Raw genomic sequence first — 14,043 nt, 5'->3', positions numbered from 1 at the left:
GGTCTTCAACTATTAGTCTGAAGTGAGTGATCCTCCTGCCCCAGGCTCCCAAAGTGCTGGGATTATAGGCGTGCACTGCTGCACCCAGCCATATCCTTCATAGTAAACCAGTAAACATGTTTCCCTGATTTCTGTGAGCCACTGTAGCAAATTAAAACTAAAGAGAGGGTCTTGGGAACCCCAGCTTGATCCAGGTGGTCAGAAGTTCCAGAGCCACAGGCTTGTAACTGGTGTCTGAAGAGGAGACAGTCTTGTGGGACTGAGCCCTCAACCTGTGGGATCTGATGCTGTCTCCAGGTAGATAGTGTCAGAATTGAATTGGTGGAATTCAGCTGATATCCAATGCAGAATTAATTGATTGACTGAAGTGGGGAGACCCCCCACTCATTTGGTCACACAAGTCTTCTGTGTTGATGATTGTTGTTGAATGAGAAAATAGGAAAAACTTGTTTGTGTTTTCCATACTCATAACTGAAAAAGAATTATATTTGCTTTAAATTATATTTTTTAACTTTAAAAGGAGTTTCATGAATTGTTGCCTTTGAATTGAGAAACCCCTCAGCTGGCCTGGCATGGCAGCTCATGCTTGTAATCCCAACTCCTTAGAAGGCTGAGGCAGGAGGATCGCTTGAGCCCAGGAGATGGAGGCTGCAGTGAGTCGAGATTGCGCCACTGCACTCTAGCCTGGGCAACAGAACAAGTCCCAGCCTTAACAAAAAGAGAGAAAGAAAAGAAACCCCAAAGATTGGAATGAAGTATGTGGACCAGGTATTTTTTCCATATCACTAAATTTATCTGTGAATATTTGCCTAAAGTGTTGAAGGATATCTGAATCAACTCCAGGTAGAGTCAGGTTCGGTGCCTTGTTAGGCCTATGTTTAATCTTAGTAAATGCTTATTTGAATGTATAGAAGCCAAATCATTGGAGAACAAGTGAAATGTAGGCACATAACTAACTGTTTTGAGATAAAAGAATAAACCATTAAAGACTGGAAAGTGCTTACAATTCAAGGAACTAGTCATTAGAGTGGGATATGGTTATCTACTTTAAACAATAAAAATAATATAAAACTGCTGAGGGAAAAAATCTGTCTTCTAATTCAGATGATTATTTGGCTATGGTTTGTACTTTGGGTAAATTCAGACTTATTGGTCAAAAATTCACTTTATAGGCTGACTGGCAAAGTTTGACTTAAATGCTGCAGACACAGCCCTGGAAGCTTAGTACCTCCAGATGATCTTTAAGTATTATTCTGGAATAAAAGCCAGAAAAAAATGGGAATTCTGCTCTTGCCCTGGACCAACTCAAGTGGACATAACGTCCCTAACTTCAGTTAAGACAGCAGTTCCTATTTGGAAGAACTTGTGCTGGTCATGTCAGAGGTCATTGTTAGAGGTTTGATAGGTATGTTATTAGGTAATTGGCACTAATCACATCTAAGGCACAGATGGAATGGCAGTCTGGGGACTGGGAGAGGGGAGACTAAGCAATGAAGCATCCCAGATTCTCAGTACACTCCTTGGAAAGAAAAAGATAATAAAGCCAAAGAACCCTCTTACCTTCTTCTGGGTTAGAAGAAGCTATGTGGACAGTGGGGGATGGGGCTTAGGAAGTTATTTTAGATAAGATGGGTTATCGTCCACTGAAAGTAGTTTCTACCACCCACTTCAGAGAAAGTATTGAGATTGGTATGTGAAAACTGAAGAAAAGTTTTAAGGTGGGCTTTACAGGCTCATCTGGGTTTGGCTGCAGAGAACCACCACATCTAAATCTAAAATTAGTGAAGTGCTGCATAACAACATTTTGGTCAATGATGGACTGTATGTATACACAATGGTGGTCCCATAAGATTATAATGGAGCTGGGGGCGGGGGGCAAGAAAGCTGACTAGAAGCAGCGGCTTTTGGAGGCTCCCATCGAAAAAAAACCATAATAAGTGTGTGAATCCTTCATTGGCAACCCAGGGTATCCAGGTTCTCTCATCAAAGTAGAGTAGAAGGCTGGCATGACTCACAGAGAGAAGGAAGAACAGTATGGTACGGCAGCCCACCTGAGAGCCACATGGGGAAGGGGAACCCTTTTCCCCCAGCCAAGGGAGGCAGTGAGTGAGCAACCCATCAGTGTGCTATGTTCAGGAGACCCATCTTACATGCAAAGACACACACAGGCTCAAAATAAAGGGATGGAGGAAAATTTACCAAGCAAATGGAAAGCAAAAAAATAAAAAAGCAGGTGTTGCAATCCTAGTCTCTGACAAAACGGACTTTAAACCAACAAAGATAAAAAAAGACAAAGAAGGGCATTACATAATAGTAAAGGGAACAATTCAACAAGAAGAGCTGACTATTCTAAATATATATGCACCCAATACAAGAGCCCGCAGATTCATGAAACAAGTTCTTAGACACCTACAAAGAGACTTAGACTCCCACAGAATAGTAGTGGGAGACTTTAACACCCCGCTGTCAATATTAGACCAACAAGACAGAAAATTAACAATGATATTCAGGACTTGAACTCAGCTCTGGATCAAGTGGACCTAATAGACATTTACAGAACTCTCTACCCCAAATCAACAGAATATACATTCGTCACAGCACCACATGGCACTTATTCTGAAATTGACCACATATTTGGAAGTAAAATGCTCCTCAGCAAATGCGAAAGAACTGAAATTATAAAAAACAGTCTCGGCTGGGTGTGATGGCTCACGCCTGTAATCCCAGCACTTTGGGAGGCTGAGGTGGGTGGATCACGAGGTCAGGAGATTGAGACCATCCTGACTAACATGGTGAAACCCCATCTCTACTAAAAATACAAAAAATTAGCCGGGTGTGGTGGCAGGCATCTGTAGTCCCAGCTACTCAGGAGGCTGAGGGAGGAAAAATGGCGTGCACCAGGGAGGCAGACTTGCAGTGAGCCGAGATCGTGCCACTGCACTCCAGCCTGGGGGACAGAGCAAGACTCCGTCACAATAAAAGAGAGAACGCAGTGCAATTAGATTAGAATTCAGGATTAAGAAACTCACTTAAAACCACACAATTTCATGGAAATTGAACAACCTGCTCCTGAATGACTCCTGGGTAAATAATGAAATTAAGACAGAAATCAAGAAGTTCTTTGAAACCAATAAGAACAAAGAGACAATGTACCAGAATCTCTGAGACACAGCTAATGCAGTGTTAAGAGGGAAATGTATAGTCTAAATGCCCACATCAGAAAGCTAGAAAGATCTCAAATCGACACCCTAACATCACAAAAGAGCTAGAAAAGCAAGAGCAAACTAATTCAAAAGCTTGGAGAAGACAAGAAATAACTAAGATCAGAGAAGAATTGAAGGAGATGGAGACAGGAATACAGACTACCATCAGAGAATAGTATAAACACCTCTACACAAATAAACTAGAAAATCTAGAAGAAATGAATAAATTCCTGGATGCATACACCCTACCAAGACTAAACCAGGAAGAAATTGAATCCCTGAGTAGACCAATAACAAGCTCTGAAATTGAGGTAGTAATTAATAGCCTACCAACCAAAAAAAGCCCGGGCCCAGGTGGATTCACAGCTGAATTCTACCAGAAATACAAGAGGAACTGGTACCCTTCCTTCTGAAACTATTCCAAACAATTGAAAAGGAGGGACTTTACCCTAACTCATTTTATGAAGCCAGCATCATCCTGATACCAAAACTGGGAAGAGATGCACAACAACAAAAAAACTTCAGGCCAATATCCCTGATGAACATCAATGTGAAAATCCTCAAGAAAATACTGGCAAACTGAATCCAGCAACACATCAAAAAACTTATCCACCATGATCAAGTCGGCTTCATCCCTGGGATGCAAGCCTGGTTCAACATATGTAAATCAGTAAATGTAATCCATCACATAAACAGAACCAAAGACAAAAACCACATGATTATCTCAATAGATGCAGAAAAGGCCTTTGATAAAATTCAGTATCCCTCCATGTTAAAAACTCTGAATAAACTATGTATTGATGGAACATACCTCAAAATACGAAGAGTTACTCATGACAAATCACAGCCAATATCATATTGAATGTGCAAAAGCTGGAAGCATTCTCTTTGAAAACTGGTACAAGATGAGGATGCCCTCTCTCACCACTCCTATTCAACATAGTGTTGGAAGTTCTGGCCAGGGCAATCAGGCAAAAGAAAGAAATAAAGCGTATTCAAATAGGAAGAGAGGGAGCCAAGTTGTCTCTGTTTGCAGACGACATGATTTTATATTTAGAAAACCCCATTATCTCAGCCCAAAAACTTCTTGAACTGATAAGCAACTTCAGCAAAGTCTTAGGATACAAAACCAACATGCAAAAATCACAAGCATTTCTTTACACCAACAATAGGCAAGCAGAGAGCCAAATCATGAATGAACTCCCATTGGCGATCGCTACAAAGAGAATAAAATACCTAGGAACACAGCTAACAAAGGACATGAAGGACCTCTTCAAAGACAACTACAAACCACCGCTCAAGGAAATAAGGACACAAACAAATGGAAAAATATTCCATCCTCATGGATAGGAAGAATCAATATCATGAAAATGGCCATACTGCCCAAAGTGATTTCTAGATTAAATGCTATTCTCATCAAACTACCATTGACATTCTTCACAGAATTAGAAAAAACTATGTTAAATTTCATATGGAATCAAAGAAGACCCCATATAGCCAAGACAATCCTAGCAAAAAAAGCAAAACTGGAGGCATCACACTATCTGACTTCAGACTGACTATACTACAAGGCTACAGAAACCAAAACAAATTGGTACTGGTACCAAAGCAGACATATAGACCAATGGAGCAGAACAGAGACCTCAGAAATAACACCACACATCTACAACCATCTGGTCTTCAACAAACCTGACAAAAGCAATGGGGAAAGGATCTCCTATTCAGTAAATGATGCTGGGAAAACTGGCTAGCCATATTCAGAAAACTGAAACTGGACCCCTTCCTTACACCTTATACAAAAAATAACTCAGGATGAATTAAAGACTTAAATGTAAAACCCCAAACCATAAAAACCCTAGAAGAAAACCTACGCAACACCATTCAGGACATAGGCCTGGGCAAAAACTTCATGACAAAAACACCAAAAGCAATTGCAACAAAAGCCAAAATTCACAAATGGTGTTAAACTAAAGTGCTTCTGCACAGCAAAAGAAGCTATCATCAGAGTGAACAGGCAACCTACAGAATGGGAGAAAATTTTTGCAAACTACCCATCTGACAAAGGTCTAATAATTATCTAAAATTTACAAGGAACTTAAACATATGTACAAGAAAAAAACAACCCCATCAAAAAGTGGGCAAAGGGTATGAACAGACACTTCTCAAAAGAAGACATTTACACAGCCAACAAACATGAAAAAAAGCTCAACATCACTGATCATCAGAGAAATGTTAATCAAAACCAACCACAGTGAGATACTATCTCATGCCAGGCAGAATGGCAATTATTAAAAAGTGAGGAAACAGTGTTGGTGAGGCTGTGGATAAATAGGAACACTTTTACACTGTTGGTGGGAATGTAAATTAGTTCAACTGTTGTGGAAGACAGTATGGTGACAATTCCTCAAGGATCTAGAATCAGAAATACATTTGACACAGCAATTCCATTACTGGCTATGTACCCAAAGGAATATAAATCATTCTACTATAAAGACACACACACACAAATATATATATACTTTTTTTTTGAGACAGAGTCTCAAACTGTCACCTGGGCTGGCGTGCAATGGCATGATCTTGGCTCACTGCAACCTCCGCCTCCCGGGTTCAAGTGATTCTCTTGCATCAGCCTCCCAAGTAGTTGGGATTACAGGCACCTGCCACCACACCCAGCTAATATTTTGCATTTTTAGTAGAGACAGGATTTCATTATGTTGGCCAGGCTGGTCTCGAACTCCTGACCTCGTGATCTGCCCGCCTTGGCCTCCCAAAGTGCTGGGATTACAGGTGTGAGCCACTGCACCCGGCCACACACGTATGTTTATTGCAGTGCTATTTACAATAGCAAAGACATGGAACCAACCAAAATGCCCATCAGTGATAGACTAGATAAAGAAAATGTGGTGCGTACACACTATGGAATACCATGCAGCCATAGAAAGGAATGAGATCATCTTGCGGGGACATGGATGAAACCGGAAGCCATTATCCTCAGCAAACTAACACAGGAATGGAAAACCAAACGCCACATGTTCTCACTCCTAAGTGGGAGTTGAACATTGAGAATACATGGATACAGAGAGGGGAACAACACTTACCAGGGCCTATTAGGGGGTTATTAGGGGCCTATTAGGGTGGTTGAGGGGAGGGAACTTAGAGGGCAGGTGGATAGGTGTAGCAAACCACTATGGCACATGTATACCTATGTAACAAACCTGCACATTCTGCACATGTATCCCATTTTTTTTAGAAGGAAAAAAGATTATAATGAACCTATATAATGGAGTAGGCTATACCATCTAGGTTTGTATAAGTACACACTATGATATTTGCACAACAGATGACACGTTTCTGAGAATGTATTCCCATCGTTAAGTGATGCATGACTGACTACACTAATTGGGATTCTATATGACAAATTAATCATTCACTTATAATGCTGTTTTCCTTATCCATTGGCTCCGAAAGTGTGCGTTTCAAACCTCTGGATACCTAATCTGTATTCTTGTATCTTATTGAGTGTCATAAAGCACAGCGAAGATTGGCATTTTAAGATTTCAGATTTTAAAACATGGGTCTCTAGAGAAGTAGACTAACCATCAAGAGAAAGATGAGGAATGCTCCAACTATTTGTGTCCCTATGGCTTAAAATAAGGGACATAAACTGTGCCAATCATATAACATGCCATTTAGAGGGATCACAGAGTGCCAGCAGGAGACCATGACAGATTACAGGAGGTGCCATTAGACCTCTGCTTTCAGTGATGCTTTAGGCTTTCCAGGTGTGGAAGTTTTCCTCAGTCCTCAAAACTTAAGCATACATTGGTAAAAGTATGAAGAGGAAAACCTAATGTTTTATATTAATATCATTCACTTCCTATGTGATGTAGAATATGTAGTCAGACTAAAAGGAATTTTATTACCAAGTTGCCTATGTCTTTTAACTTGTCAAAACTCTTCTCTGATAACAAGATAGCACCTTCTTTCTTTGTACATAAATGTTTATGTTCACTCTTCCTAAGCATTGTATGGAGAGTGAAGTAAAAAGTCAGTGTTCTTTACTAATAAGCTACCTAACCAGCATACTTTAAAATTCTGTTCTTCTGGGTGGACCGTGGTTCATGTAAACTTGTAATTATTACCCTAAGGGGTTAAATTGCAGCTAAGGGGTAGGTAAAATAGGATCTGACAAAATAGAAATATTTTGGAAGGCAAGGAATTTTAACTTCAGTCTAATGGTCTCGTACAGGGTTCAAGAAACTGCTTTTGTAAAGGTCCATGGTAAATGTTTAGGCTCTGCAGGCCAAGAGCTGCAACTAACAGATGCAGTCCCTCACAGTTATTCAACTGTGTCACTGTAGAGCAAAAGCAGCCAGAGAGAATATGTAAATAAATGAGCATGACTGTGTTCCAATAAAACTTTATGTATATTGAGTTTCATATACTTTTTGCAAGTTATGAAATAATTCTTTTGATTTTTTTTCTAGCATTTGAAAATATAAAAATCATTTTTTAGCCCATGAGCCATGAACTGCATTGGGCCATGCTCTAGTAGTAGAGCTGACCCCTGCTCTAGTAGTAGAAAGGCTTAAAACTCAGGGAGAAAAATTATGCCATACATCAATTTCTCTTCTCCTTCTTCTCTTACATAAAAATATGTCATCAAGCTGTGCCTCTCAGAAATGGCATGCAAATGAAATTCAAGATTGGATGACATACAAGTGCTAGGTATTTTTAATACTTGTTTGTTAGAGTGACAACACTTGCAGCTAAACTTTCTGCTGTGGTTGTTTTAAAACTGTACTTTATCTCTGGAGCATCTTTTTCTAAATAATGGAAAGCCAAGGGTTTTCTCAGGCTATTGCAAGAAGAAGAGAGATGGCACTCCTATTTTGTCTAAATATTTTCTAGTTTTCTTCCCAGTGGTTTATTCCTGACAGTTTTAATACCTTTTCACAACTTATTTTTAGTCAGTTTTGTAAGCTATTGTTTTGGATTTGGCAGAAACAACTAAATGAGAGTACGCGTTACAGGGCAGAGCACTTGTGATTTTCTAGGGCAACTGGAGTCTCGATGCCGCACAAATGAATTTAATACTATTTTATTTTCCTTTTTATTTCTGAAATGTGGCTCATGTTATTTGCAGGTGGAGATAATGCATTAAAGTCCTAGCAATTGAAAAGAGTAAATCGTACACTTGATTAATTTGGAAACAGCATGACTCTCAAATTTAGAATGCATTAATGTGTTTGTGGGTTGTTTATAGTCACTGAAATATCTGTCATTTGCTTTATTTAAAAATTTCAGGTGGAGAAACCTTGCAGTGGTGGCCAAGATTTACTTCTTTATCCAGCTAAGAGAAAGCAGCTTTTGAGAAGTGAACTGGACACTGAGAAAGTACCTCTATCCCCACTACCTGGTCCCAAACAAACACCACCGTTGAAAGGGTATCCAACAGTTATGGCAGGAGACTTTAAAGAAAAAGTGGCAGACCTGCTGGTGAAATACACAAGTGGCCTTTGGGCCAGTGCACTTCCGAAAGCATTTGAGGAAATGTACAAAGTGAAATTCCCTGAGGATGCCTTAAAAAATCTTGCCTCACTTTCTGATGTATGCAGCATAGACTACATTTCTGGAAATCCCCAGAAGGCCATTCTCTATGCTAAACTTCCATTGCCCACTGACAAAATCCAAAAGGATGCAGGGCAAGCACATGGTGATAATGATATCAAGGCTATGGTTGAACAAGAGTATTTGCAGGTAGAAGAAAGCATTGCTGAAAGCGCTAATACCTTTATGGAGGACATAACAGTTCCTCCTTTAATGATTCCAACTGAAGCATCACCATCTGTATTGGTGGTTGAACTGAGCAACACAAATGAAGTGGTTATCAGGCAAGTTTCATTTTCTAATTCTTTAGGATTCTGATATACTTTTGTCACTTGTCTATTCTTCACATGGATGTTGAGGGTTAAAGGAAGAATAATATGGCCGGGTGCGGTGGCTCACACCTGTAATCCCAGCACTTTGGGAGGCCGAGGTGGGCGGATCACAAGGTCAGGAGATCGAGACCATCCTGGCTAACATGGCGAAACCCCATCTCTACTAAAAATACAAAAAATTAGCAGGGCGTGGTGGCGGGTGCCTGTAGTCCCAGCTACTCGGGAGGCTGAGGCAAGAGAATGGTGTCAACTTGGGAGGTGGAGCTTGCAGTGAGCCAAGATTGCGCCACTGCACTCCAGCCTGGGCGAAAGAGCAAGACTCCATCTCAAAAAAAAAAAAAGGATAACATATTCTTAGTTCTATAGAGTTATAGTGAGGCTTAATAATGTATTAATATTTGTTAATTGTTCAAAATATACAGCTATCCTAAGACTACTAATAGCTTTAAACATTGGAATGATAATATGAACTTGAAAAAAATATTCATGTCAAAAGCGTGATGGTAACTATATTATGTCAAAAGCAATACCTAGTTCGCAGAAAAGGCAAGTGCCCTACACACTGCATAATACTATTTATAATCTGGGACTATGTAGTATTTCCTAAAAGTAAAAATAGCTCAGAGCTGCTTTCCTTGTATAATACATCAGATTAGACCTTGGACCCAAAGGTGCTCTATTTATTTGAGTCTTTCAGTATCATTGCCTGAGAGGAGGTGTCATTGCCTAAGGCATCATTGCCTAGGTAGCTAACAATAACTAGAATAACAAAAAACAGTACAGCTCCAGGCACCTGTCTTGGACTTTTGGAGAAAATGCAGAATACGTGGAAAATATAGAAAGACTATAATTTGCAGTCTCCATTTGGGAAAAAGAATGGGAACCTATGTAGCTGAACCCCTGGAGGTACCAGTCCAGGGTGTGGCCATGGCTGGGCAGATCAGAAAAATGCTGAAGCAAACAGAATCTGGGCTCCTTCAACCAAATGGTCCTTTGGTTTGGGCTGTCCCTCCTCCAGAGACCCATAACTGAGATGGAAAAGCCCAAAGAAGAACCACAAAAAATAATTAGAATCCTTCAATGAAAGAAGAGCTCAAAAATTTAAAGCTCTTCCATTTGAACAAATGAAATCTGAGTAGATAATAGAGTGAACCTAGTATCTTCAGATGCTCAAACTAGAAGAACCTCCAGAAACTTTAGAGAGGATAAAGCTTTTATTCTAAGATGTGGTGTGGCCTGAAGATATAAATAGGTTGCTGAAGGCTAGAGGTCCCAATATGTTTCACTATTGTATTGAAGTAAAGGAAAGATATTGAAGGCCACATTACCACCTTTTACCATTTGACTATACTATAAAGAAACTTCCACGGCAGGATCCTTTGGTATCTGTAACCAGTAACTGTTGGTGCCATAGTCAGAGACCAAGCACCGGGCCAGACCAATCACATGGTTTCTGTTGTTCACACCAAGGTTTGTCAAGGATGATTATGTCCAGGGTCATCAGATTATTTAAATACCTTATCCCAGTAGGAATTTAAATCCTGGAGTCAGCATTTTATGTGTTCAGCAGAGTCCAGCAAGCAAGATGGGTAATGTCTGCCATTAGGTTGACCTTAGGTTATTGGCTTCTGCCCTCCCCACAAGACTTTGCAAACCTCCACCAGACTGAACCCTGTTCTGTACTGGCATCTTCACCCAGGCAGGCAGTAGGCACTGGAAGCTGGATCTCTGGCTCATTAGGGCCTGGAGGGCACTATGGCAGAACCCTCATCTCAAATATGGGAATCCCTTGTCTCAGAAATTAACTTTGTAAAACTTTGTATTTAGGGCATCTCTAAATTGGCCTATCCATCATTCTTTGCCCCCCTTGCTCAGGTAATTTGAGGATAATATATGACCTCATTCTCGTCATTACCCACTGTCATACCAGCTGTAATGTCAGTCCTGCACTGTGCCTCATCCAACACCGTCCATCTTCCCCCTATCTGTGCAGCCCTCCTTCTCTCCTGGCTGCTTAAGAGAAGAGAAGCTGCCTGCAGATCCCAAGCCATTTCTCATCACCTTCCTCCCTTCTGGCAGGAGCCTGTGTTTGGCAGACCACCACATCAGGGCTGCAGCCCAGGCCTCTGCCAGTTGAGCACCCAGGGCTACATAGCAGCACTAGGGGGAGGCCCAGTGAGACTCTAGGTCCCAGCAAATGGGCACTCGGGTGCAGTTGCAGACCTTCTGGAGGACTTCAGAGCCAAGAGTGCAACTGCATTCAAGGCAGTGCCTTAGTATTTGCAAAGCTCAATACATTTAAATGATAGTAGCTGGCTCAGTGACACATACACATCCTCCCAACTACTCAGCAGGCTGAAGTGGGAGGATTGCTTGAGCCCAAGAGTCCAACCTAGGTAACATAGCAGTGAAACCCTGTCTCAAAAAAAAAATTAAACTATAAGAGTATGGCAAAGCTTCTGCAGCTATTTCTGAAGCCAATAATATGCACATAATATTTCATTTTAAAATAGCCATTGCACATGGTTTCCATTTTGTGTAGGACTTTCTGAGTTTTTTTTTTTTTTTTTTTTCCTCCTTGTAATGAATAGCTTGACTATGGCATCTTCTGCCCTGCTGATAATTACCAAGAATACATAGAAATAGTCCTAAAGGAACCATTTCTTAGAGCTGTACAGGCCTACTTGGAGCCTGGGTGAAACCTGGAACAATACAAAGAACAAGGTTCTTGTGGCATCTCCCCTGTCTCCTGGGCCAAGTGATTCTGGTGCTGTTAGAGTATAGCCTTCCAGCTAAAAAGGCCTCGATCCTATGGCTGGGACAGCTTCTCTTACATGACCCAAACTTGATATGCCAGGTTTTACACCCTAGAAGGAGACCCTGGACGAAATCATCTCTGAGGACTAAAGCGCAAGAAAACAGTAGCCTGTTTTGATAACATGAACTGGAACAAGGTGACCACAGTTGTCAACAGTAGAAAAGTGTAGAAAGGAATAAGGACATAATCCTGAAAAAAATGTTTCTCAACAAGCATACAGTTTTAGAGACATTTGACTAGAATATGGTACCTCTTTTAAGGGTATCAGAAGTCAACATTTTGTTGTAATTTGTTCAAATTCTTTAATAAGTTTGGAGGGGGGGTGTCACGTTGTGTTTAGTGTACTTACAGCTTTGTTTTTTCTCTAGTAAAATTTCATTGCTTTTCAAAGCTTGACCCAGCCCTAGTTAGGTTAAAACTATGTTCTAGAGTCTCTTCTTAGTAATCTGTAAAGATTTCCAGCAGCCTTAGTCAAGATCCAGCGTCGACCCTCACTTCTCTGGCCTCCAGGCCTCCCTTGGTGTCTCCATTTTCCACGTCTCCTCCTCTCTCCCCTTCCTGACTTTTCTCAGCCTTGTCCTTCCTGAGGACACTATCGCTGCTTCCTGTTATGCCCTCTCGTTGTCTGGATTGCTCCACGTTTCCTTTGTTGTGGGATATGTTGGACCAAATATTTGCTGTGTTGTTTGGTGTGTGTTTTGTGCAATCTCCATTGTCCCTTATCTGAGAGGGAGTCTCACTCTGTCATCCAGGCTGGAGTGCAGTGGTGTGATCTTGGCTCACTGCAACCTGCAACTTCCACCTCCTGGGTTCAAGCGATTCTCCTGCCTTAGCCTCCCAAGTAGCTGGGACTACAGGCGCCCACCCCCACACCCAGCTAATTTTTGTATTTTTAGTAGAGATAGGATTTCACCATATTGGCCAGGCTGGTCTCAAACTTCTGACCTTGTGATCTGCCTGCCTCGGCCTCCCAGAGTGCTGGAATTACAGGTGTGAGCCACTGTGACCAGCCCCCTTATCTTCTTTTTCAAGAGATAAGTATTTCACTGAATACACGTTCTCCTCCCTGTTGATATAAGCAAGTCCGAGACTGGAACCAAAGATGGCAGCAGGGAAAAAAGAAGGACAAAAACGAATTCCTATTGCTTTTCTTCTTCTAGGTTACTTCATTTGCATTCTCTTCTTTTAACTGATTCAGGTATGTGGGCAAAGACTATTCTGCTGCTCAGGAATTAATGGAAGATGAGATGAAGGAATATTACAGTAAGAATCCTAAGATCACACCAGTCCAGGCTGTGAATGTTGGGCAGTTGCTGGCCGTAAATGCCGAGGAGGACGCCTGGTTACGGGCACAGGTCATCTCAACAGAAGAGAACAAAATAAAGGCAAGCACTGTTTACTTTGTCATAGCATTATGGATACAAATACCTTATTATTTTCCAAATGTAAATATTTTTTACATTTTTGAAATTTAAATGTTGTATCCTATAATTAAATGTAGTTTTCAATGGAAGTTGAAAAGATAATATCTGTAAAAGGTTATCCCTGTCAGCCTTTATATTCGTGGTAGTTATTATTATCTCAGAGTTTTAGTTAAAAAAATAAATTCCCCATGGGAATATTCATAACACATTATCCAATCAGGGAAAGACACTTCCTATTCCCAGGGGATGTATAATGAATACTGACCAGATCTCTGTGGGCCTCTTATCAAGGCCAGTACTTCGGAGTGAGGGAAGCCATACAGACCAAAGGAGACAATTCTTCTTCTCCCTCTTCTATAGCCAAGACACAGGTCCTTCTCCACAGCTGCTCCCAGCGTAGCCCTCTCCACCCTCTTGAAAAGGCCAGTGGGCCCGTTTGCCACTTGCTTCCATCAGCAGACTCTTCTGGGCTTGGCTACATTCGTGGATATCAGCCTCTGCCCTTTGCCTCTTCATACCGTCAATGCAGAGACCAAGAAGCACAGTTTCCCTGAGAGCGGTAGTGTCTCAGGGCCTTGGAACACCCAAATAACATGCAGAGAAATTAGGTATTAGCTCCGTGTGCTGTGTGGTCAGTTGTACTAGTGTATTTTTAA

At 41.1% G+C, this 14,043-nt stretch overlaps 1 protein-coding gene across 3 annotated transcripts in view; it reads left to right on the top strand.

Annotated features, from left to right (window-relative positions):
* The window catches only part of TDRD7 (tudor domain containing 7), an 83,823-nt gene that overhangs the window by 39,392 nt on the left and 30,388 nt on the right, over window positions 1-14,043 (top strand). For all 3 annotated transcript variants that reach the window (XM_034967843.3, XM_034967844.3, XM_034967845.3), the window contains 2 exons: window positions 8,511-9,097; window positions 13,162-13,348. In XM_034967843.3, the coding sequence (XP_034823734.1) occupies window positions 8,511-9,097; window positions 13,162-13,348 (774 nt within the window). The remainder of the gene's footprint in view (window positions 1-8,510; window positions 9,098-13,161; window positions 13,349-14,043) is intronic.

This window comes from Pan paniscus, chromosome 11 (assembly GCF_029289425.2).
Source record: "Pan paniscus chromosome 11, NHGRI_mPanPan1-v2.0_pri, whole genome shotgun sequence".
In the NCBI taxonomy this organism is placed as follows: domain Eukaryota; kingdom Metazoa; phylum Chordata; class Mammalia; order Primates; family Hominidae; genus Pan; species Pan paniscus.
The sequence above is the reverse complement of the archived record's forward strand: the minus strand, read 5'-3'. Positions and strand labels throughout refer to the sequence as shown.